General features: G+C 45.3%; 1 protein-coding gene across 1 annotated transcript; it reads right to left on the reverse strand.

The window, feature by feature from the left end:
- Nucleotides 1-7720: 7720 nt before the first annotated feature.
- On the reverse strand, nucleotides 7721-9642 carry setmar (SET domain and mariner transposase fusion gene). Its single transcript, XM_083660902.1, has 2 exons — nucleotides 9514-9642; nucleotides 7721-8591 (listed from the first exon to the last, which is right to left on the reverse strand). Exons 1-2 carry the CDS (start codon nucleotides 9610-9612, stop codon nucleotides 7788-7790), a joined length of 903 nt encoding a protein of 300 aa, XP_083517028.1. The 5' UTR covers nucleotides 9613-9642; the 3' UTR covers nucleotides 7721-7787.
- Between the last annotated feature and the right edge of the window lie 13268 nt (nucleotides 9643-22910).

The raw sequence follows: 22910 nt of genomic DNA on the forward strand, positions 1-22910 counted from the left end.
CATTGATTGAATAGTCAATTAAGCACTGTGTGCAGATGGTATAGCATCACTTCATCACACATCCCCACACAGCATAATCAAAGTGACAGGTCATATGCCAGAAGAAATGATCCACCAGCTATTTGATTTGTGGAAAACAGATGCAAGTCGAGTTTTGCACAACCGGCGTTCCTCAAACAGTTTGCCACTTGAACTAATCCCCCGCTAAACGAGGACAACATCCAAGGGGGCAATGGTCATGAAGTCACCTATTTACCCTGCAGAACATGCTCTGTAATCTACTGTAATCCCTTAGGATCACGACAGGCGGTGGACTCTGCAGGTCTCACTTTCACCACGCTGTAGCTCACCTGTCTGTGTACTCAAGCAGGTCAAACAAAACAAACTCCAAATCCATACATAACACAAGTACATAGAAATAATATTGGCATAGAGGCTTTAAGAGATTAGTCAACTTGATCCACCTTTGATCAGAAAGTAAGCCTTACACATACTCGGATACTACATAATACAAAGTCTGTATTGTCAGACACCGCAAAGGTGAGACAAGAGCGGGTAATAGGATTGTCACGGCTCAGTGCTTGGGATCCGCTATTTGCCAGGGGGGCACAACAATTCCAAATCCTAACATTGAGAATCGGAACACAAGTATAATACCTTACTCATTGTCATTGGCATAACTGTCTCAGCTGGGCATGTAGATGTCATCTAAAAAAATATAGTCAAAGTACATACTGCAACGTGCACTGCCGAGCACGTAGACACAAGGGGTCATTTAAGGTAAGGTTATGCAAGATAGTGACTAGTGGGGTGTATAGGCTATGATCAAATCCATCCTCATCAGATGCTTTAATGAAGCAGAGATCACCCAAAATGTACTTATTTTCCAAATTCAAGATTCAAGATTAAAAGCCATAGTGAGTAATTAGATTACAAATGTACATTTTGACTTAGTTCAAGTATGCAGTGCAGCGATCGCATCAACAGCAGAAGATGGAGCAAAACAGAAAACAAACTCAAATTATAAAGTGCAAAGTAAAAGTCCTAAAATTACATATAATTGGGGGGGGGGGGGGGGATAATGACCATGGGGGGACGCCAGCCCGTTGGAGAGCCGGTTGTGCTCAGAGGACATGGGGGCGTGGGGGGAAGGGGGGGTGACAAAGTCCTGATTTGTGGTGCTTTCTGGTCTAATTGAAGAGGCAGATGGCAGTTGGGCAGAAGCTGTCCCTGTGTCGAGGTTCTGGTACTGCCATGGCATCAGTCTATATTGAAGACATACTTAGTAACACCCCGAAACAACAACATGCCCCAACTGCAAGTTTAGGAGTCGCAGCTGTGGAGGGAAGTGCAAAGTGCCTCTGCGGCGCCGGAGCTTCCTGTCGAGCCTTCTGCAGGTGTCATGAGTTGTTTAGTTCAACTAAACATCTGTGATGGGAGGAGCCCACTGACAAACCCAATGACACTCCTTTCTCCTAACAGGTTGCTACCCAGTCTGAACAGCACATACACAGATACATACAGCTACATTGGATCCTGCGTGTTGGTGGAACGAAGGACCACACAAACCTCTCAGGGTCTTTCATTTCTTTTTCAACCAACACCACCTAATCTGACAGTAGCCACCTCCCACACACTTCACTTTGATGGTGAAGCACTATCTGCCCGCTGAGCAACTCAGTCATTAATGACTAAAGGCCTTTGATATTTAGTCAATATATCAAAACAATGTATGTAGGCCAGAAATGGGAGCAGGCTGTTGAAAATAAGACCATTTGGTTCTTATAGGTTACATTTTTATGCTATTTTAGCAGTTTAAAACATGTCTCGTATATATATAACCCTATATAACTAACCCTATATATATATATATATATATATATATACATACATACATACATACATACACACACACACACACACACACACACACACACACACACACACACACACACACACACACACACACGATACATACACACATATACAAGAACACACACACGATACACACACACACACACACACACACACACACACACACACACTGAAAAAGACTATTTCACTTCTTCAGCACATTAAATCAGTTGTTATTGTGCTGTAAACAACCAAAATGATGTTGTGACAGCAATGCTGTAATGAACACTCACTGAGCACTTTACTACCTACACCTAATTCATATTTGTGTAATTATCCATTGAGACAATCAGTGGCAACAGTGCAATGCATGATAATGCAGATACAGGTCAACAGCTTCAGTTCATGTTCACACCAAACATCAGAATGGGGGGGGGGGGGGGGGGGGGGGGGGATGTGATGTCATCAGCTTCTTTGCCCGCAGCGTGACTGCTGGTGCCAGACAGGCAGCCAAATAGAGTACCTATTTCTGAAACCGCTGGTTTCCTGAGGTTTTCACACACGACCGTCTCTAAAGAGTTTACACAGAATAGCGTGAAAAACAGCAACTGTGGAAAAGCATCTCAGAATGCAACACATCAAATCTCATGGCGGATGTCACTTTGGTAGCCGTTTTGGCTACGCTGCCTGCATCCTCCATAAACGAATGTGTCGTAATTGACACTGACAGGCAATAAATAGTATGGTAGTACTGATGGTCCATTCAAAGTATATAGAGTGGAGCACACCCAAAAAGTTTGAAGAGGTGCAGACTAACAAAAATTCAAAGTAACATAAAGAAAAGAATTCGCACACTCAAAATCTCCTCTGCTGTGTACCACAAAATTTATGTCAACCTCTAACTATTAACAAAACAAAACTCAATGGACTTTGTGTCCTCAATATGTTCTAAATGAGAGAGAAAAGTCTTAAATCCTATGAGGGAAAAGTTTTTAAAATCACCGAAATATGATCCTACCAAAACACTACAGGTGAATAGTAAAAACTTTAATTAATAGATATCACCATGAAACTTCCCCAGTTGATTACTTACATTGAGACAATTATTTTTTCTATTACAAGTTTTATGAAATTGTATGTTTAATTGTGCAAATGAGACATTAGCCTAATATGTGCTAATCTGCATACATTTCAGAACAGAAATCTGAACATTGGATAAAGCCAGGTTCAAAATCGTTGTTTCATTTTGTTGACATCCAATTGGATAATGATATTTAAATTCACTCTTCAGCCAAGAATTCTAATTTTTGAACAGTAGTGAGTGGTGGTTTTCCAAAAAGTGACAATCAGAACTGACTGACACTATCAATTTTATAAACCGCTATAAATGTTTCATGAAGAGCCATTTGAGTACAGTTATACTAATAAGGGTTCTGCTACAGACGGTAAAAAGCCAAAATACTCCTTTCTTTAACCTTTATACTAGCTGACCAGTTACAACCATAGTCTGATCTGCTGGCCACTGATCAGCTCCACTGGAGCGGTTGGGGTTAAGGTCCTTGCTCAAGGGCATCTCAATGGTGGTAATGAGGGAGGGAAAAGTGCTGTATTTTCATTTTCCCCACCCAGGTTTATTCTGCCGGTCCCAGGGATTGAACTGACAACCTTCCAGTCACAAGCTCGCTTCTCTAACCTTTAGGCCACCACTGTCCCACTGGTAGTCACTATTTCACGACTGTGTAATTTCAGATCATCATTTGAAACCTTTCTTCAATAACTTTATGGCTCTGGATCACAGGTCCCACACTGTGCTGTTTTCGGCTGTTTTAAACATTTGTCAGAGGGCTCTTTAAAATAAGGTCATGAATTAAAGTGATTTAGTAATTTCATACTTTTACAGCTGTCACTTTACACCTTCAAGTTTATACAAACCACAAAACCCAATCAAAACCGATTTTCACAGTACCTTTAGATTTGTGTAAATACGCTGCTACAACTTCTACCAATAGGCTATAGCTCTTTCCTTATGGACAGTTGCTAACATCACAACAGAGTTAGGAGTTAAGAGCCTAGTTTCACATGAGATCTTTAGATGCCTTTGCCAGCTGTGGCCCAGCTGTTTCCCAGCAGAGCAGATAGCTGTTCTTTCATCACTGTGTTTTTTTCTTGATTTGGCCACAGCATTCATGGCAAGGACATCTGGTCCTCATTAGAGAGGTGCTCCATTTTCTTTTTGTGACAAATGGACTGCCAGTCCTGATTTCTCCACTGGTCATTCACCTTGAAATAGTGTCTATTCCCTTTTAAAGATGTGATGCATGACGCACCATAAATAGATGTGGTATATTTGTATCTTATACCTTAAAGCACACTGGTACGATATTTATGTAAAAATACATCTGTTTCATCAGCCTAAAAGTGGGGCTGCAACAGAGAAGAGTGTCCCAATCGCCATAACTGAGAGCTCATAGATCTGCATTGTTTGCTTAAAGGGCCACTTGGCTGATTTTCAACCAGCTGTATCATTACAAAATCGGTAGTATATGCAAATAAGCTTCCCGCCATCTTCCCCGGAACGAGAGCTACCCCGCTCATTCGCATAGCTTCCTGATCCAAATGATGTCATAGTGATGTAAGTTAGACCAGTTGTGCCATGGTGTCACTATCACTGTCACTATCATCACTATCACTATCATTATTGCTCGACCTTCATATAACATAAAAACATCGTTATGATGTCATTTGGTCCAAGAAGTTCTGCGAATGAATGGGGATATACCAGTGCAATCATTTTTTGAGAACATTTTCCTAAACATTTCCATGTATTATTTTTCTGAAGATACTTCTTTTCAGAAATGCAGGATGTTATAAGATAGATGTGAAATAGCCTTATAGAGCAGTCAGGAGTCTTGAGTTCTCACCAAAACACAACCTCCAAATCACTAAACAGCTTTGTGTTGGTGTGTTGTGTACTCATGCATTGTATAGCATCATTGACATGTGCATTTTGTTTTGCTGCGGCCATCACCACAAGGGGGAAGTTCACCTCATGCGATTAGCCGGCTGGTTGCTAGGTGACCGTCCTGGAAAAGAGCCATTCATTTGCAGCTCAGCTTCTGAACAGTCGGGAGTCGAGGAGCCTGCTGCTTGCACTGGTGTCAAATCACCTACTGTACACAGACCCGGTGACCATAGGGATTTGAGGGACAGCTGACTCAAAAATGACATGAGTGATGTATTAGAAATGAGACATGTTCTTGTCATAACTGTGGCTGATGTGTTGAAGGAATATGGAATCTGCTTCTCTGTGCAGCCACAACGAGCAGCAGAAAGTCTCCAATTAAAAGAAAGGGGTGTAAGTGCGATTGTGGGTGAATATGAATATTATAAATTATATCAATTGAAAGGTCTCAGTGGAGATCCTTTTAGTGCCAAGAGGACACAACTGAAATCATGATCCCTAAGTTTTAATTCAACAAAAACTTAAAGCTGTAGTAGTAAAAGTAGTGTTTTGTATATCAACTACTTAACTTACTACGTAACTACTTACACCTTCCCCCCCCGATTTTTTATCCCATTTTATCCCCCATTAGTGCTCACTTGATTTCTCAATCCTGGCTGCCGATCTGGGGAGAGCCGAGACTGGCTCCATGCTTCCTCCGAGACATGGGCAGTTAGCCAGCCGCTTCTTTTCACCTGCCAGAGGAAGCTTCACCGGTAGGACATAGCACGTGGGAGGTTCATGCTATTCCAACCAGTTCCCCTCCCTCTGAACAGGCGCCCTTAACGACCAGAGGAGGAACCACATTAGCAACCAGGATATTACATGTTTTTGTGAAGGGGGTTCCTACAGTATATGAAGGAAACCCCCGGGAGGCACGGGGAGAACATGCAAACTCCACACAGAAAGGCCCTTTTGACAACAAACAAAGCAAACCCCCACTTTTGACACTCAACAAGCATTGTGCTATGAGTTTTACAGGCCTTTGAATGTGTCCCAGCCAGGACACATCAATAAGTGATGTGTCAATTTCTTTTAATTATACTAGCAAATGGGAGGGGGTAGTATCAATCAGAATCAAAAAGTACTTTCTTATGTCTAAAGGTTTATTCAAAGTTTGTTTGTTTTTACAGAAAAAAAACATCAATCAATCTTGATCAAAGTGACTTCAAGATAAAGATATTAATTCTGATCTTGCTTTACTGTATATTTCAGTGTTGATTGAAGTGCAATTGCTAGATTTAAATTTGTGTTTTACTTTACTTCGGCTACACATACAGTATGTCCATATTCTGCATGGCTGTATTGAGACAATGTTTGTGCTAAAAAGGCACATTTCACTCTTTTGCCATTTAAAAAAGTCAACATATAATTCAACTTAAACTGTAGCAGTATTGTTTTTATAGCAATGCTCAATCTGACAACACAGATGTCTCCTGTAAAATCTTACGTCCCTTTGGCTCCAAGCCCTCAATATAGTATATATAGAAATAATCATAGTGTTAATCTGTTTTTTTTGGCCTACTGTGTATATATGAGAGATGTCTTGGTATTTTTCCTCTTTATTTTCTCTCCCAGTCCTCTCCGGGCCACAGAGTTCCACTACACAACCAACATCCTTCACATCACATTGTTCAGTCTTCACATTCCATTTGAGGTTTTATAAGATTTATTGGTTTTATTTTTATTCTTGAAAATGTTCCAGAAAGCTCAACACAGATTCTGATCAGGGACATTGAGGAGCAGTCCACTTTGAAAGGGAAAAACACATCGGTAACCCTCACAGAGGAGAAAATATAGGTCGATAAACAAAGTCCTGTGCCGTTCAGTCCTCTGCTGCGTGACACAAAAACCAATCAACTTGACGGTGGTCTCTGATAGGCAGAGGGCTTCCAGCTCCCCACCATTTAGGCTCTCTTAGCCCCAACGTAACTGGAGCACCGGTCCCATTTGTGGACGGAACATGGGCTCCCATCTAATTAACCCAGATGTGGATATTAATAAGATGAAAGCAGGTCTAGACTGGAAATGGGGCAGATGGAGAGGGTCCTGATTTCAGAATGGTCACACTAAAGTGGGACACGTTCGCCCCTCCTTTGACAGGGGAATAAAACCTCTTACCATATAAAAAAATACCCTCTGGCCCTTTTTAATTGCTCCCACCCCTCTCGAGGTTTGAGTGCGATGAGAATACCTTCGAGGGGAGACTACATCGCACAAAGACAGAAAGAATTGTCAGGTTGACTGGGAGTGGGAGGTATGGCATGTATTACTTCAATTGTGAATACAGATGTTTTTGGGGGATCGAGACAGCTTCTCTTTGCACAAAGCCAGTGCAACTCTTAGGGATTATACAGATCTGTAAAAGGAACCTATTAAACTTAATTCTTTCAGTCCCTGTCACTCCAGCATGGATGCTCCTGCTGCATCCAGATTCTTGTTCTGTGTCAGATTTGGGGCTTATATGTGCTAGGACAAAATGAAACTTACAAGACTGCTAATCTGTTGGGAAATGCCCTATAGTGCAAGCATTAATCCATCATAGATGTATCAAAATCGAAAATGATTTTGCTTGCCTTAATGTTTAGTTCTTACTAACACCATCTCAAAGAGAGTTGTTGACAGCAGTAAGACAGTGTCAGTCAGCGGAGGCCTGGGGAAATTATCTGGCCAAACAGGAAACATTGACAGGTGCAGACATGACTCAACCAGCTGACTGTGTTTGTGGTGTCACCAATGTGTGGCATTTATTGTCTCATTCTTAACATGGATAGTTCCATTTGCGAAGAGCTTAGCCAAACTGACAATAGACATGAACTTCATACAGTAGAAGGAGGAAGCATTCAAAACAAGGTTTGACAACAATCATCTGTCAAAAATTCATAAACCAATAAATCTCTTGACAAACATAAAACATGTGATGCAAATGCGATCAAACGTTGAGAATAGATAGGTCCAGTGGAAGGAACCGGGCACAGTTCTGGGCACCGCAGTGGCACGCTTTCCTCTGGAGTGCATCTGTCCTACTGGCCTGTACGGTGGGGTCACGCTGCGTGGACGACGGCTCTGCACCAGGCCGAATACCGTCGCCTCCCGCGTAGTCGAACGTCAGCTCCTCTTGGGAATCGATGTCCTGGCCGGCAAACAGTGCCAGTCTGGGCACGGCGGAATGCACGCGCACCGGCACCATGAACAGGTTGGGCAGGCAGGAGTGGTTGAGAAAGCGGCCGACGTTCCCCACCGCGGCCGGGTCCACGAACGTCTCCGTCACGGGGCCCCGACCCGCGTGCTCCCTCACGGCGATGATGTAATTGTTTTCCTCGGGTCCCTGCTGGGCGAGCTGTCTGCGTCGGGCCTCCTCAAAACCGATCACCTCCCCGGCATACTCGCACACAAAAGTCCCACGGGGAACAGGCTCGAGCGTCCGCGCCCCCCAGCCCCTCTCTTTGGTGCGGTAAACCTCCAACCTGAGCCTCGGGCCTCTTTGGACCACCCGGTTCGGGCAGGCTTCACTGCAGGCACAAAGTGCATTGCACTCAAACACGGGCGCGCAGTGACCGGCGTTGGCACTGCTCGGGTCCAGCAGCATGCCACTGCTGTCATATGCCTGCCCATATGTCTGCAGGCAGGAGCAGCTCTCAGCCAAGCAGGAGTGGGAGAGGCAGGAGCACCCAGGAAGGGTGAGTTCACTGGGGTCAATGGCACATCCTGGTCCCTGAACATTATCTGGTGAATACTGGAAAAATGACATCAGAAAAGATGAATAAGAATTAGAGTATGAGCCTAAATGCTGATATGGACACAGGACTGTAACAAAAAGAGGCCTATTCTCAAGTGAGGCCATAGTACCCCTAATTCCTGCCAAATATGCAACTGCATGTACATTTATGTGAAGTAAGTATTGGAGCAGAAATCAGAGTGCCTTGAGTTTGCTGCAGCGTGTTTGAAAACAGTCAACATGAGAGTTGAAGCTACAATATAACAAACTCATATTAAACAACTACACTTCCATACAATATCCAAAACTGCCCACATTAATATGGAGCCAAAACCGTGAACAAGGAGTGTAAAGTAGGCCAGCTCCTTTGGTTCAAGAGAGTGAGTTATTTTTTGAATCCCTGTAATGCAGTTAGCTGATTCACTGGTGGCCTGTGATGGTTTGCTGCCATCGAGTGGTGAAGTGCTGTAGTAACAACAGAGAACCACCATTATCATACTTTCTGACAGCCTAGCCCACAGCTGTCTGGACAAAGCTGCCCACTGTGCCCAGGCATATGTTTTTGTCAATTACCTTGATCTTTATGTATTTTTTGTGTGGCATCCCTGCACAGTCCAGGGCAAGGTCCAGGGATGCATGTATGCTGTAAAAAGCAATTTTGTGGGAGAAATGATTTCCCTTACTCCAAACTTGGCTTTTATTTTTAAGGTTGTGAGAGGATTTCTTTCCATTGAAGCCAGCTTGACAAGACGACAAACTCTAACGAATAGTCGAAAACTTGCAATTTCAGGTGGCGACGGTAATCGGCAAATGCACGTACCTCATTAAAACAATAACGTTACTCAATGATGTTTTTGAAACGGGAAACTTAGATCGTGTGCAGTGTTGGTCTGATATCTATCCCATATATAAGGGCTAACGGGGCTAACGTTAGCATTACCTGAAATTCAGGGTATTCAACTTCGCCTTCTATTAAAACAGGAACATTCTCGAGACCGTTGCTCAAATCCAGAGCTGCAGAGCTGTGTCCCAAATTCATAACAACGACCAACGACAACGAATGTGTCTGTCAACCATGTGTCAACAGACGAGAAGGGTCCCCGGCTGGAGCCAGTACAGAGCACGCCCTACAGAGAACGCCCCCTAAGTACAGAGCACGCCCATAGGCGAGAAATGGTGAATTACAAATAATAAACATACATTTAAATTGAAATGTGAGTGACAATCGTAACATTACTTTTTTTTTTAAACTTAATCGTAACATTCAAATTTGTAAAACTTTATAACATTAGCCTACTCTCCCCCCTACAGTGTATGGAGGGTGGAGCATGCCCCAAGCCTGCCTTGTTCTTCTTCTTCTTCTTTTGGCTTTCCGGCAGACTAGATGCCTTGCTGCACATTGCTGCCTCTCACTGCACTGGTCGGATGGGGGATTACATCAGAATGGCACTATTTTCCACAGGAGCACTCCTGCCCAAGCATGCCTTGTTACTGCTGCTGTGTTTTGTGTATTTGTTCGACTCCTTGCATCGCATTTTCAGGATGGGAGATATATTTGAGTGTTAAAAAAAATTGCCTGGCTCCAGCGCCCCCCCTAGTGGCGACGCCCCTCGAAGCTTACCCCTTTACCCCCCCTTATGGGCAGACCTGTCCACTACACAACACTGTATTTACATAGGCTACGTTACATATTTGCGGGAATGAGAGGGATCTCACACTTGTACTGATGTCCAGCATGACTGGTGATGAGGGAAACATGAGTTTGTTTACTGCGTCGCGCCATGCACCGGGTCCGCCTGGTGCGCGGGGTTCTGGAGGGGGGTCTCAGGCGGGGGTGTGGGACCCGGGCAGTGTGAGGGGCAAGGCGGGTGGTGGCAGCCTGGTGGTGGGAGTGGCTGCCCTGGGTGTCTGCCCAGCAGAGGGGCACTTGGCCTGGGTGGTGGCAGCCTGGAGGTTGGGGTGGCTGGCCTGGGTGTCTGTGCCCTCTCCTCTCCTCCCTTCTCCCCTCCTCTTCTCCCCTCCTCTGCTCTCCCCCTCTCCCCTCCCCCTCTCCTCTCCTCTCCCCTCCTCCCCTCTCCTCCCCTCCTCTTCTCTCCCCTCTCCCCCCCCTCTCCCTCCTCTTCTCTCCCCTCCTCTCCCCCTCTCCCTCCTCTTCTCTCCCCCTCTCCTCTCCCCTGGGTCCCCTCCTCTCCTCTCCCCTCTCCCCCTCTCCTCTCCCCTGGGTCCCCTCCTCTCCCCCTCTCCCTCCTCTTCTCTCCCCCTCTCCTTACCCCTGGGTCCCCTCCTCTCCTCTTCTCTCCCCCTCTCCTCTCCCCCTCTCCCCCTCTCCCCTGGGTCCCCTCCTCTCCTCTCCTCTCCTCCTCTCGCCCTCTCCTCTCCCCTGGGTCCCCTCCTCTCCTCTCCTCTTCTCTCCCCTCTCCCCCTCTCCTCTCCCCCTCTCCCCTGGTCCCCTCCTCTCCTCTCCTCTCTCCTCTCCCCCTCTCCTCTCCCCTGGGTCCCCTCCTCTCCTCTCCTCTTCTCTCCCCTCTCCCCCTCTCCTCTCCCCCTCTCCCCTGGGTCCCCTCCTCTCCTCTTCTCTCCCCTCTCCCCTCTCCCCTCTCCCCCTCTCCTCTTCTGGTTCCCCCCACCCACCCCGGTCAGCGGTCGCCTTTTATACACGTCCCAAACAGAGCAGGACAACGCGATTGGCTGGCTCAGATTTGAACAGATCTGAGCCAGCCAATCGCGTTATCCTGTGATGACGTGATGGACCGGATGGACCATATATGGACTTCCTCCCCCCGACTGGCTCGTCTTTGCAATACCAACCCCGTGCAATCCATAAAGGTACATGGACGTTACTCTGCAGAAACTACAGTAACAAAATCACGAATTGCTCTGTATGTCTGTGTTTGTCTAGTTAACGCGTTAACGTTAGCTAACGGCTAACATTCGCTAGTTAGCCAACCAACCAGCAGCTAACATTAGCTAGCTAGCTAGCTTACCGGAAGCGATATTTTTTTCGGATGATGGCGAAGGCATAACCCACCCCTGGCCCTCTCTGCCTGTGATTAGTGGCAGCGTTATAAACCATAGATATGACTATATTAAAAACATAAACACACTGGCGTCTTTCATGCAGGCTAGCGAGCGTAACTGCTGTATGTCTGTCTGACCCACTGAGTCTGACGGTCTGACCACAGACTGTAGAAAGAGATGTAATGCAGGATAGCCAAGCGAATGTGTTTGGATGGAAGTTTGACGCTAGGCCAATCAGAGGCAGAGAGGGGCGGGTTATGCCTTCGCATAGCCTTCGCCATCATCCGAAAAAAAATATCGCCTCCGGGACAACAACGCTTCCTACCCAGCGTGTGCACGTCTTTCCGACGGGTGGTTGGTATGGCAACTATCAACAACAACTACTACTACTAACTACTACAAGACATAAAGACCGAAATAGGCTACCTTGTTAATGTGTCTGTCGGAGACACGGCCTAACGTTAACATTTAATATGAGCCGAATATCAGCCTGCGCTCAGCTATGTATACAGGAAGTAAACCCGGATATTCAGGTGGGTTGTGACGGTTGTTATTGTTGTCAAGTTAAAACTGTCTATATCAAGCACACCCAGAATATGAAAGCATATTCTTTCTTTCTTTCTTTCTTTCTTTCTTTCTTTCTTTCTTTCTTTCTTTCTTTCTTTCTTTCTTTCTTTCTTCTCTCATCTCTTTCCCCTCAGCTTGATTGACACTGAGCACTGACTACCTACTACAACTACAGCACACATGCACACATATTCTTGAACGTCCAAGACTGCTATAATGCAATATGGGCATCAGGTGGCAGCACTAGATAGGAGATGTAGCCTGTAGTTATTTTGAGTCTACAAACTCTGAAGTAAAACCTTTCACAGAGAGAGACAAATGAATAGGTGCTTCACTTCAAATACATAGCACACAGGTTAATTGCGATTGTAGCACCAGAAATACAATTTTGCCTAAATGTAGGCTACCAGAAAGGCAGGGTGTTCTACCCTGATATTCAGACTGAAACCAAATCCACAACTGTGGAGTGGGCGTGGCTTTGAAGGTCTGGAGCCAGGCTAGTAAAGGTGTTCTGCTTTGGTGCCATTGCCCTCTGTCAAAGTGGAATCTCTCTTTATCTCACTCTTCTCTCTCTCTCTCTCTCTCTCTCTCTCTCTCTCTCTCTCCCTCTCTCTCTCTCGGCCATTCAGCGAAATCACTTTAAACTTTGATCAAGGAAATAAATCTTGCTGACTAATCAAATGCAACGTAATTTACTGTACCCAACCCAGGTCAGAGACCTGTCCCAGCAGAAGAGTGAGTGAGTGAGTGGACCGGGCCCAGCACTGGCACTGGATCCTCGTCTCCGCTGCCTGGGCTGGCCGGCACTCCGCAACTTTGGAGAAGGGAAGCTGCATTTAAATTGGAAATGTCAGATGGAATTGACACAAATGGGGAGTGACGCAGCTGTCCTGCCAATGGCATCATCCATCAGCCCTGCATTGACGGGCCTTTGGACGCACCCGAGCTCCATCTGTTCCCGAGGCCTGTGGGGCACGCGGACGGGAAACGGAGAAGAGAGACGAAGAGTCAGGATCCAAGGCTTCAAGATTCAGCAAAAAGTTTGTATATATGAAACAAATTATTATCTGCAGGGCAAAGTTTATATATCGCTGCGACAAGGATGTTTGACTTGCGTTGTCCAATGATTATTTAGGGAAAAACACTCCATAGACTGGACTGTGAAATATCTGCAAAAGCTTACATTTCAGGCAATTTAAAATCTGTCAAGCAGAGTAAAAAAAAAACAGCCAATGAGAAGAAATTCTGGGGTGGCACTGCACTAATGGGCCACCCTGGCCACCCTTTTGGGTCCGCCCCTGGCAGACGATTAGACTCCAGACAGAGAGAGAGAACAGCTGATGAGAGATTGCAGGCTGATCTACCTACAGTAACACAGTTCTCCGTTTGGGGAATTAAAAAGTTGTTTTGTTGGAATGTCATTCTTTTTGCCAGTAGGTTTGTGTAGCATTTCCAGGTCCGGCCTTTGCTGTGATGTTGTTTTCCGTGTTGTCATGTATAATTGATGCACAGAGGTTTATTCTCTGGTGGGGAGCGGAGGCAGATGGGGGGGGGGGGGGGGGGGGTTCACGTTGTCAGCTGGCATTTCCACGGTGCACACAAGTGACCAAAGATCTTCCTCTGAGGATCGGCCCATTCCTCCGTGTCCTTGTGCCAAATTCACTTTGTCATTTTTGCTTCAAGATTCCTCCAGCGATTGCGTATTCAAGCAAATGTTGGGTAGGAACAAGGATATTGGGATTTATGATATCATGAGACAATGGGCCTTTTTCACGGCAGCCATTATGTGTCTAAAACGCAGGGTAAACACAGGTGCAACCAACTCATTCATTAGGGCCCCAGCACTGGAACACCTAAATGGACTGGAAGTTGGAAACCCTAATTAATGTGTTGGCGCACCTGTGTTACTTCCTGCCCTTTAGACACAAAATGGCTACTGTGAAAAAGGCCTACGGTCAGTTGTTGGCAATGCTTGACATTACACTGATTGCTACATTTGCTACATGATAACAGGAAATCTGGGCTCTATAACCTTGTGCATCTCGCACTCTGTTCCATATAATATAGTTTATGATACAGCTGTTCTGGTCTGTACTCCAGAATCACCTATTTGACTTATTTCTGTTGCATTCATTAAAAGATGAAAGAGCATTCAAAGCCACACAATGGACCTCTAAAACCCTACTTTAAGTTACATCATGAATCTCCCACGCATCAATACACATTAACTTGATACAATGAAATAACGTTCACTGAATGGTTTCTTCATTTTCACAGACACAGAAGGCTTTGTCAGATTAACAGTGGAAAAGACGTGAGGCCCTGATTGCTCTCACCTCTCAGCTCATGAAATGCTTGGCAAGAGTTGTACTTGGGCATTTCAGTCGGCAGGTTTCTGCATGTGCCAAGATCCATTGCAGTTGGCATATAGGGAGGGTGTCGAAGTGGATGCTGCTCTCCACTCAATATGCTTCACAGAGTTTACACCCACTTAGAGTCGCTAATGTTTTTAACACAATTTAGCCACATATTCTAGCCAATAAGCTTATTGATTTTGACATAAACAACACCACTGTTGCATGGGTGGATAATGGACTGCATACAGACCTGAGTAGCCTATGTGAGGCTTGCTGGTGAGGTATATTATCACCAACACGGGTGCGCCCCAGGGCACCGTTTTGTCATGATTTTTATTCTCATTATATACTGTACCTCCAACTACAGGCTGAGTGGCATCTGGCTGCCACCTGCGGAAAAAAAAATCTGGATGATTCTGCACTCGTTGGCTACATCCTGGTGTGATGAAAACCACCTCATTTTAAGACCAAGGAGTTTATCATTGATTTGAGGAAGAAGATTCAAGATTCAAGATTTTTATTGTCACTCCGTGGTACAAGTATCACGTGTGAAATTCTTGTGCTGTGGACTCCGTTTACAACATAGTACAAATATAACAGGGCATATGAGTGCAAAAACAACAAGAGACACAACAAGCAATAAGGCAGTAGAGTGATAAGACAAGTCAGAGACAGTGGCATATTCACTGCACATAGGTGCACATGTCATGTGCATACTTTGGACGTACTTAAACATTTTAAATTCGACGTATTTGACGTACAGGTGCAAATAGCATATACCTAATTAAACATACAATTAAACAGACATACATAATGGTAGCATCTACAGTGCGGTACAGTACAGCTACTACACTATTTGTGTATGTTAAGGAGTCTCGTGGCCTGCGGGAAGAAACTGTCCCTCAAGCGATTTGTGCGTGCTTTTGGGACCCTGTATTTCCTCCCTGAGGGTAACAGGCTGAAACAGGCAGAAACAGGCTGCAGTAAACCCTGTCCTCATTTCAGGTGGTTTCCTTGTATAAGTATATTGATGTCCTTGCTGGACAGGAAACAGAACACCAGTGCACATCTTTAAAGGGGCCCAGTCTTGAGTCATATATCGACAGGTCACTCCTTCACGTGTGGCAAAGCATTTGAGCAAGTGTGTTATTTTATGCTGCTGTTTGTTGGAGGATGCAGCTTAAGATCAGAGGGCAGGAACAAGATCAATAGATTGAGCAGGAAGCCAGGATCCATTATTGGCTCGACCCCCTGACTCGCTAGAGATGAACACAGAGCAAAGAGCTCAACAATATCATGCATAATGAGGATCGTCCATTGTACTACGTCTGTAGGGACCTGAAGAGCTCCTTCAGCGACTAGCTTGTTGTTATGCCTTAGGTCTTCAGAGAGATTCAGGAAGTCCTTTGTTCCTGCTGCGCTGACGTTTCTGAATGAACATTGTCATTGACTGGTGGTGTTTCTTATGATCTGATGTTGAATAGCCTACTGTAATGTCATATTACCGGGGTGGTAACCTTTCATTTTACAGGTCCCAAACAACGTATGAGCTATTTGTAATTAGACATGAACACCAAAGCTATTACACAGTAAGTGCACCAGTTATACAATAACATTTTTGCATTCATATGTAGTTACATGGTACCGGACCTGTAAAGCTATCTCTACCAATGTGACGGACAGCAGGCAGAGAGAGGGTGAACACACTGCTGCAAGGTAACACAAGCGTTCATTTCTCTCTCTCTCCCTCTCTCTCTCTCTCTCTCTCTCTCTCTCTCTCTCTCTTTTACAATAACAATCTGAGCCTGTGTCCGTTGCAAAAACAAGCTTGTTTAGTGCAGTAGGGGCATGTGGGCAAAGCGGCTGTCAACTGAAGCAATGTTGGTCAATACTGTACCAATTTCAAAAAGTTTCTGCTCACATTACTTATTAGTTATACATACAAAATATACGAAAATAGGGTCCAGGTTGAAAAATACCGAAATTCTCCTTCAAATAATTAAACTTGTGTTGATTTTGTGCAGAACAGTGGAGCATTCTTCGAGTACGTAGTAAAATATGACATTGTAGTTCTCAGCATGTCGGCGGACACGGCTGAAGCACGGCGTGAAGTCACACTTTCCTCACTCCAGATTAGGCAGGTTGTTGGGGGGTCCTTTGGATCTAATGAGAACACACACCAGCAGAAAGAGTCTGATCTTTGAGGTAGACAACAATCGGTCGGAGAGTTAATGAGCCGAAGAGACGATAGACTACTGTACTGGAGAGCATGTCCTCGGGGGAGATGATCAGCAACACGCTCCCTCCTCCCTCTGTTATCACACTGATTGACTCGGCCTCAAATTGCCCGCAATGCTTCCCTGGGCTTGTGGCTGAAGGCCTGCTGGCTGCACTCTCATCTGGCCTGACAGTGAAGAACAAAGGAGATCTCAAAGGTTTCCCTCGGCTGCCTTTGTCAGCTCGACTGTAGGCTTGATCACGATGACTTGACCCAGGAGGTTTTTAAAAGGAGGCCTGTGCTGACTGCTCTGCTGAGTTCATCAAAGGCACCGGGACAAGTGCTGAAACAAACAAGGCATCTGAACACACAGAGGTGAGTCAAAGAAGAGATGAGGAGGGCTACGGCCGGCGTTCAAAAAACAGCGAGGAAATAGTCAAACGAAAGGTGCTCTTTGGATGAAGAAGCATGGGTGTGGCAGGCAGCAGAGAAATCCAAAAAATAAGGAATCCAAGGCACTCTTCTTAAAGCAGCTACGAGCAAGATTTTCGATTGTTATTAAACAGTCTAAATTTAATATCAATGCATCACATCTTACCTCTAATAGTAGACGAGACCAACGCAGAGTAGTCTCGCTTGAACCCCGAGTGAATCGGCCAGTGTTAGTCTGTGGCCAGGGAAGATCAGGAAGTGAAATGAAACGGTTTGCAGCAGCCACTTCGGCCATAACCACAAAATAACTTCCAAAAAACCTGTTAGAATATAACGAGAGATGTTCGCGAGAGTATGCATGGCGTTCTTCTTGTTTATGGTATGTTGCTAGGCAGCGCGAACGGGTGAAGGCAGGCAGCTGCGTTTCACTTCCGGGTTTCACTTCCGGGTTTATCCGGTCCGGCGGTAAGAGAGAGAGCCCCCTGGTGACGCGAGTTTAGACAGACACAGACTTAATAATCGTCAAGAGAGCAATCTCCGATTCACACGGCTTTGGTCTCAGTTACTATTATAGGTAAGATGTGATGCATCAATATTGTAATTATACTGGAGGAGGGGATGGGGGAATGGAGAAGGGAGGTGGAGGAGGGAGGGGGGAGCTCTGGCACACAGATCTAAAAAGGGTGAACACAGAGATGAGTGTTGGAGAAGATGTGAGAGTGGAAGACATATCGCAGAACGACAGAAATAAAGAAACAAACACAAAGGCTGCAAACTTTCTCCTGGGTGAAGCCGACATCCACAGAGGAGGATGACTTCAGCCGTCCCACGAGACTCCCGGGTGCCTTTTTCCTCGCTGCCAGGCAACTGCAGCGACAGTGTGATTCACGCACATGACAAGATTTTGCAAAGCAATTAAGCAGAGTCAGCCGGACGATCTTGGTCTTGACTTGGTCTCATCCCCTGTTGTTCTTGGTCTCTGTCTTGATCCCTGGTCTTCTTGACGCGGTCTCGGTGGTCTTGACTCCAACACTAGAGATACCAGCATCTCACTTTTTCCAATTGTACTCCACAACATGTCTATTATTAATAGAATACATGTGGACATAGGCCTACATCATTTCATTTCATCCTCACCAGATGAATGAAATGCAACCTACTACACTTGCTATATTATACCAAACTTACTCAAAGCCCATCCTTTCACAAATCAAGCCCAGCCAGGCGTGTCCCTGGTAAAGATTCTCTCAAGAGGCTCCATTGTTCGAATCAAATCGATACCCTTTGTCTGTTTCCACTTAGCCCACCTCCTCAGCAAGACCCCCTGTGCTGCGTGAGACCACATGTCTCTCTCACCTCAGCCAGTCTGTTCAATGTCCAGTTTTCTTTAAAGGGGGACTAACCCCCCAGATATGTAACAAAACGGTGATTTGCAAAAACCTATGGGAAAAACCAAGAAATGACGTATCCTCTTGTCTTTACTATACTCTTTGGCTGTGCTCAGCTCAGGATTTTTTTCCGGAAATCGACGCCATTACAGTTTGCCCACCGCCTCGAAAATAATTTATATGAGAGCTGCAATATCTTTATAAATATCAACAACTAGCCAGCGCTGGTGGCCTGTATGGAAACAGCGTTGCTCAAAATGGTTGAAAGTTATATAAATTTGGCCAATCAGTGGCGAACTAGAAATTGAATTATTTTTTTCCCATGTATGTGTGTGTGGCTTGTCTAAACTTACGTTAAAAGAGACTAGTGACGCGAGGCTGGTTACCGCAGCACAGCACAATAGTCGGGACAAACGCCCCGCTCTCACGCTCATGTAATCACAATGCGAGATTTCTCCACGTCATTCCCTCGTCCAACTTGCCATATACTGCGCCATGAAATCATGAAAGCTTTTCATGATTCTTGTTAAAAGTTACTGCACCTCTGATTTTTCCTCTCAGGGCGCAATTTTCAAATGCTTCCGCCATATCGTCTGTACTTCCATTGTCTGCACCTCATGTATTTATTCGTCTTCTTTATTTGTGTACTTCTTATACTGTTTCTAAATTTAAATGGATTTTTTACTACTGTTATTGGGCTTTTTACCACAGTGCTGGACCAGTGGTCGCATCGGGGTCATGAGATGGAAAGGTCAGTCAGTCAGTCAGTCAGTCAGTCAGTCAGTCAGTCATTGACGCTTAGTGAATTTAATTTGAAAATGGCCGTAGCTAGGGATAGGAAGGTGGTAGAGAGTCAGGATTTGAGGAGTGGGTAGGATTAGTGGCTAGGGGGATATGGGTGGTGTTTGGGGGGGGGGGGGACGCTGTCATCTAAAAGGTTTGCACTTGTTAATAGACACAGCGGCAGAGGCAAGAGGCGGTTCTAAGATGGAAATGAGCTTCATGCTTCCATGTTAGCTGCCAGATTGAACACACATATGCGCATAATGCTGCAGGCGAAAAAGCAAAGCTGTTTTAATTGGGCCCTGGGAGAAAACACCACCACAATCCATCCAACAACTCATTATGCATTTAACAGATGATTAGCAATGCTGAAATGCATTATGGCGCCCCCACTCCCACAACTCGCTTTCATTTTACGCATAATAAACCTCCGTTATATTCACACGCTATGCGAGCAATGACGTCATCGCAATAGTGAGCAAAAGAAGGACACGCACAACTAGCCTCCTTCTCCTTGATTGTGTTTCACACGATCATTGTGTTTCACACAATCAAACCTGAAATAGTGACTGTGATTGAATTGCAATCTGACCAACCACTAAAATAAGCATCAGCATTATGTATGCTCCGTCAGGGCTCCGTGCCGGTTCCGGTTCCCGAACCCAAATTTGAACCGGCCCGGCGCGTTCAGACCGAAGAAATAATTGGTTCGGAACCTGAAAATTTGGTTCTCGGCAGAACCAAAAAAGAGTTGGTTTTTCCCTGTGAACCGTGACATCATCAGTGGGCGTGTCTCATTCTAGGCTGTGAAGACGAGCAGGAAGGAGAAGAAGGCGGCGACAACATGGAGAAAAAGAATTTGCAGTGGTCTGCTGAGGAAACCAAAATGTTCATGGCGATTTGGGCATCTACCGAATTTCAAGAAAAGCTAGAAAGCAGTACAAGAAAGAGCAAGTTGTATGCCGAACTTGCGGAAGAGATGGCCAAGGCATGGGTTCACTCGAACGCCGGACCAAATAATTAATAAACTTAAAAAACTGAAGAAGGACTACCGAATAATGTCCTCCCACTTTGGTTCCGCTTAAACTGGTGTGAACGCGGACCAAGGTTCTGAGACTCCAGAACGGAGTCAGAGCCAGAACCGGAACCGTGTCTGTCTGAAAGCGGTATGTTTGACATCCAGCTAGCACTCTCTTGGAGAGACGCAACACCTCCCTTCAATGAGAAAATGTCATGATTTTATGTTTTGTTGATGCCGGTGGAACTCATTGCCTCACGGCATGTTTATAGCCGGTGACTGAGGTTGCATTTCATTTGCAGTCATTTACGTACCCATCCCGCCATTCAGAGACACGCTCGGAATAGGCCGTTCCCATTAGGAGAGAAATACTTCACCATAAGATGAAGGCATTCTCTCCAAATGGCTTTGTATTCATTGCTGTTGTTTACCTTAGCCCATCCATTCAGGGGCAAAGAGGACTTTTTAACTGTGGCAGGAGAACACATCTCACTGAACATTTTGACGTTGAATTGGAGGTTAGATGACGCCGGTCTGCAGGGCTTTGACTTGGCTATACCTTCTGCACGTCACCGTCAAATGCGTGCTGGGTTTTCAGCGTACTTTGCAGCTAGTTCAATCCTTTGTGTGTCTGCATTAGGGATGTTCATTTTGAAAAATTTCCATAATCGAAAATCGGGAAAATTAACAATCAATTAGCGATTATCGATCATATTAATATATATATATATTTTTTAACAAAATGAATGCCTATGGCAGAAAATACGAAAGACAACGTGTTCTCCTCAATTAACTCTATTTCAATGTGTCTCCTCTCCAACACTGTCCCCGGCGCATGCCGGTGTGAATTCCCCATGTTTAACACATTCACTGCCAGCCTTTTTTTTTTTACTGTAGGTAGCTTTTGCCAGAGGGTTTTTTTGAGGATTCTGGCTCATTTTACAAGAGCCAAGGATAATTTTCTGCTTGGAGTTTGTCAACACAAAGTTCACAAAAGTACTAATAGAATGTGTGCTTTCTCTGTCTAAAAGAGTTAGTTTGTAGAGTTAGTAGTTATGTAGATATTAGCCGTTGAGTACAGCATGGTTTCAGCGTCTGAGACAAAAAGCTGAGATAATCGCAGTTTTGTGAAATTCAATATCAAACAGTCACTTTAACCATTTATTTTTGGCATCAGTGAGACATCAGACATAAACAATATAGTTCTGAACAGTAATTTCCTCCATAGCAGCACCCGCACCCCCTCTCCTTACAACTCCTCCCTCCGTGGGCGTGTCTCCGTGTTTGTCAGTCACAAGCCTGCCTGTCTGAGCAGTGAGCAGCAGCCTCTCTCTGGCGGTCCCTCGTCGGGGAGCGTGGATGTGGCTTAATCCGTTCTTGGATTTTCGGTTGAGAGCTTTGACGAAGCCTTGTGTGACTCTAGGCTTATGCTGCGCGCTTCAAAGTGTGCTTTCCACCCAGTCCACCTGTGGAAGCCCCCAGTCCGCCGTGCGCCCGTGTGAAAGGTTTTCGCCTACAGTATGAGAATGAGGCTCGTTCGCTTCTGGGTCCTCGGTTGAGCTCAGCTGGAATGCGTGCGTTTCTGGCCAAACAACACTCAATAGTCTGAGCACCGTCGCCACTCAGTGGGTCGGCGGAATGGATTGCACACGCCCGGCGGCTCTAACAGTATAATAGAAGATGCAAAAGGGCCAGATCAAGGATCCACCGTCAAAAAAAAAAAAACGATTTTTTTGACGTATCCATACGTCGCTGGCAGTTAACGGTTGGATTCTGCTTGACGTATGCATACGTCGCTGGCAGTTAACGTGTTAAAACAGTTTTGTTGGCACAAAGGCCCGTGCCTAGCCAGAAAACTAGAGACTATATGAAGCTCCACCTCACGTTAGTCGGCTGTGCAATGGAGTGGGGCGAGGAGGAACGAATTCCACCCAAACCTAGTCCGCAAAAAAAAAAAAAAAAAAAAAAAGTTTTTCAATAATAACAATAATCGATAAAAATTCCACATGATCGATTCCATTCCTTAACGATCAATTATCGATTTTCGATAACTGATGAACATCCCTAGTCTGTATGCGTGTGTGTGTGTGAGAGAGAGAGTGAAATAATAAGATAACAGTCAGGCTGGTGACAGGTGCTGTCTCTGTAGGACAGCCAGTTGCACTCAGGAAGGGGGGGAAGGGGTGTGAAGTCACACCCACATTCTCCCCCCGGAACAATGAGACTTATAACCGAGGCCAGCTGGATATCTTTGCAGCCGCTTGGATAAACAATCTCTGATGATGACCCTCCCTTGAACTTGACAGAAGAACCCTGTTGATGATCATCCATTTCAACGAGGAGCGCAGCTCGTTACGTACAGTCCACGACATACAGACAGCGAGGAGCTCTCAGCCATCACCGGTGCACCGGGTGCCCTCTCTTTATTACAAAATGCAGTGAAATGATCGTTGCTTCTCTCACAGCAATTTCAGGTGCTCCATCTGCCTGTGTGTGTGCCTGTGTGCCTGATGCACTCAGCTGTGGAAGAGAAGAGGCTCTTCTTGTGTTTCAAGT

Source organism: Poromitra crassiceps (genome assembly GCF_964638095.1).
Source record: "Poromitra crassiceps genome assembly, chromosome: 25".
In the NCBI taxonomy this organism is placed as follows: domain Eukaryota; kingdom Metazoa; phylum Chordata; class Actinopteri; order Beryciformes; family Melamphaidae; genus Poromitra; species Poromitra crassiceps.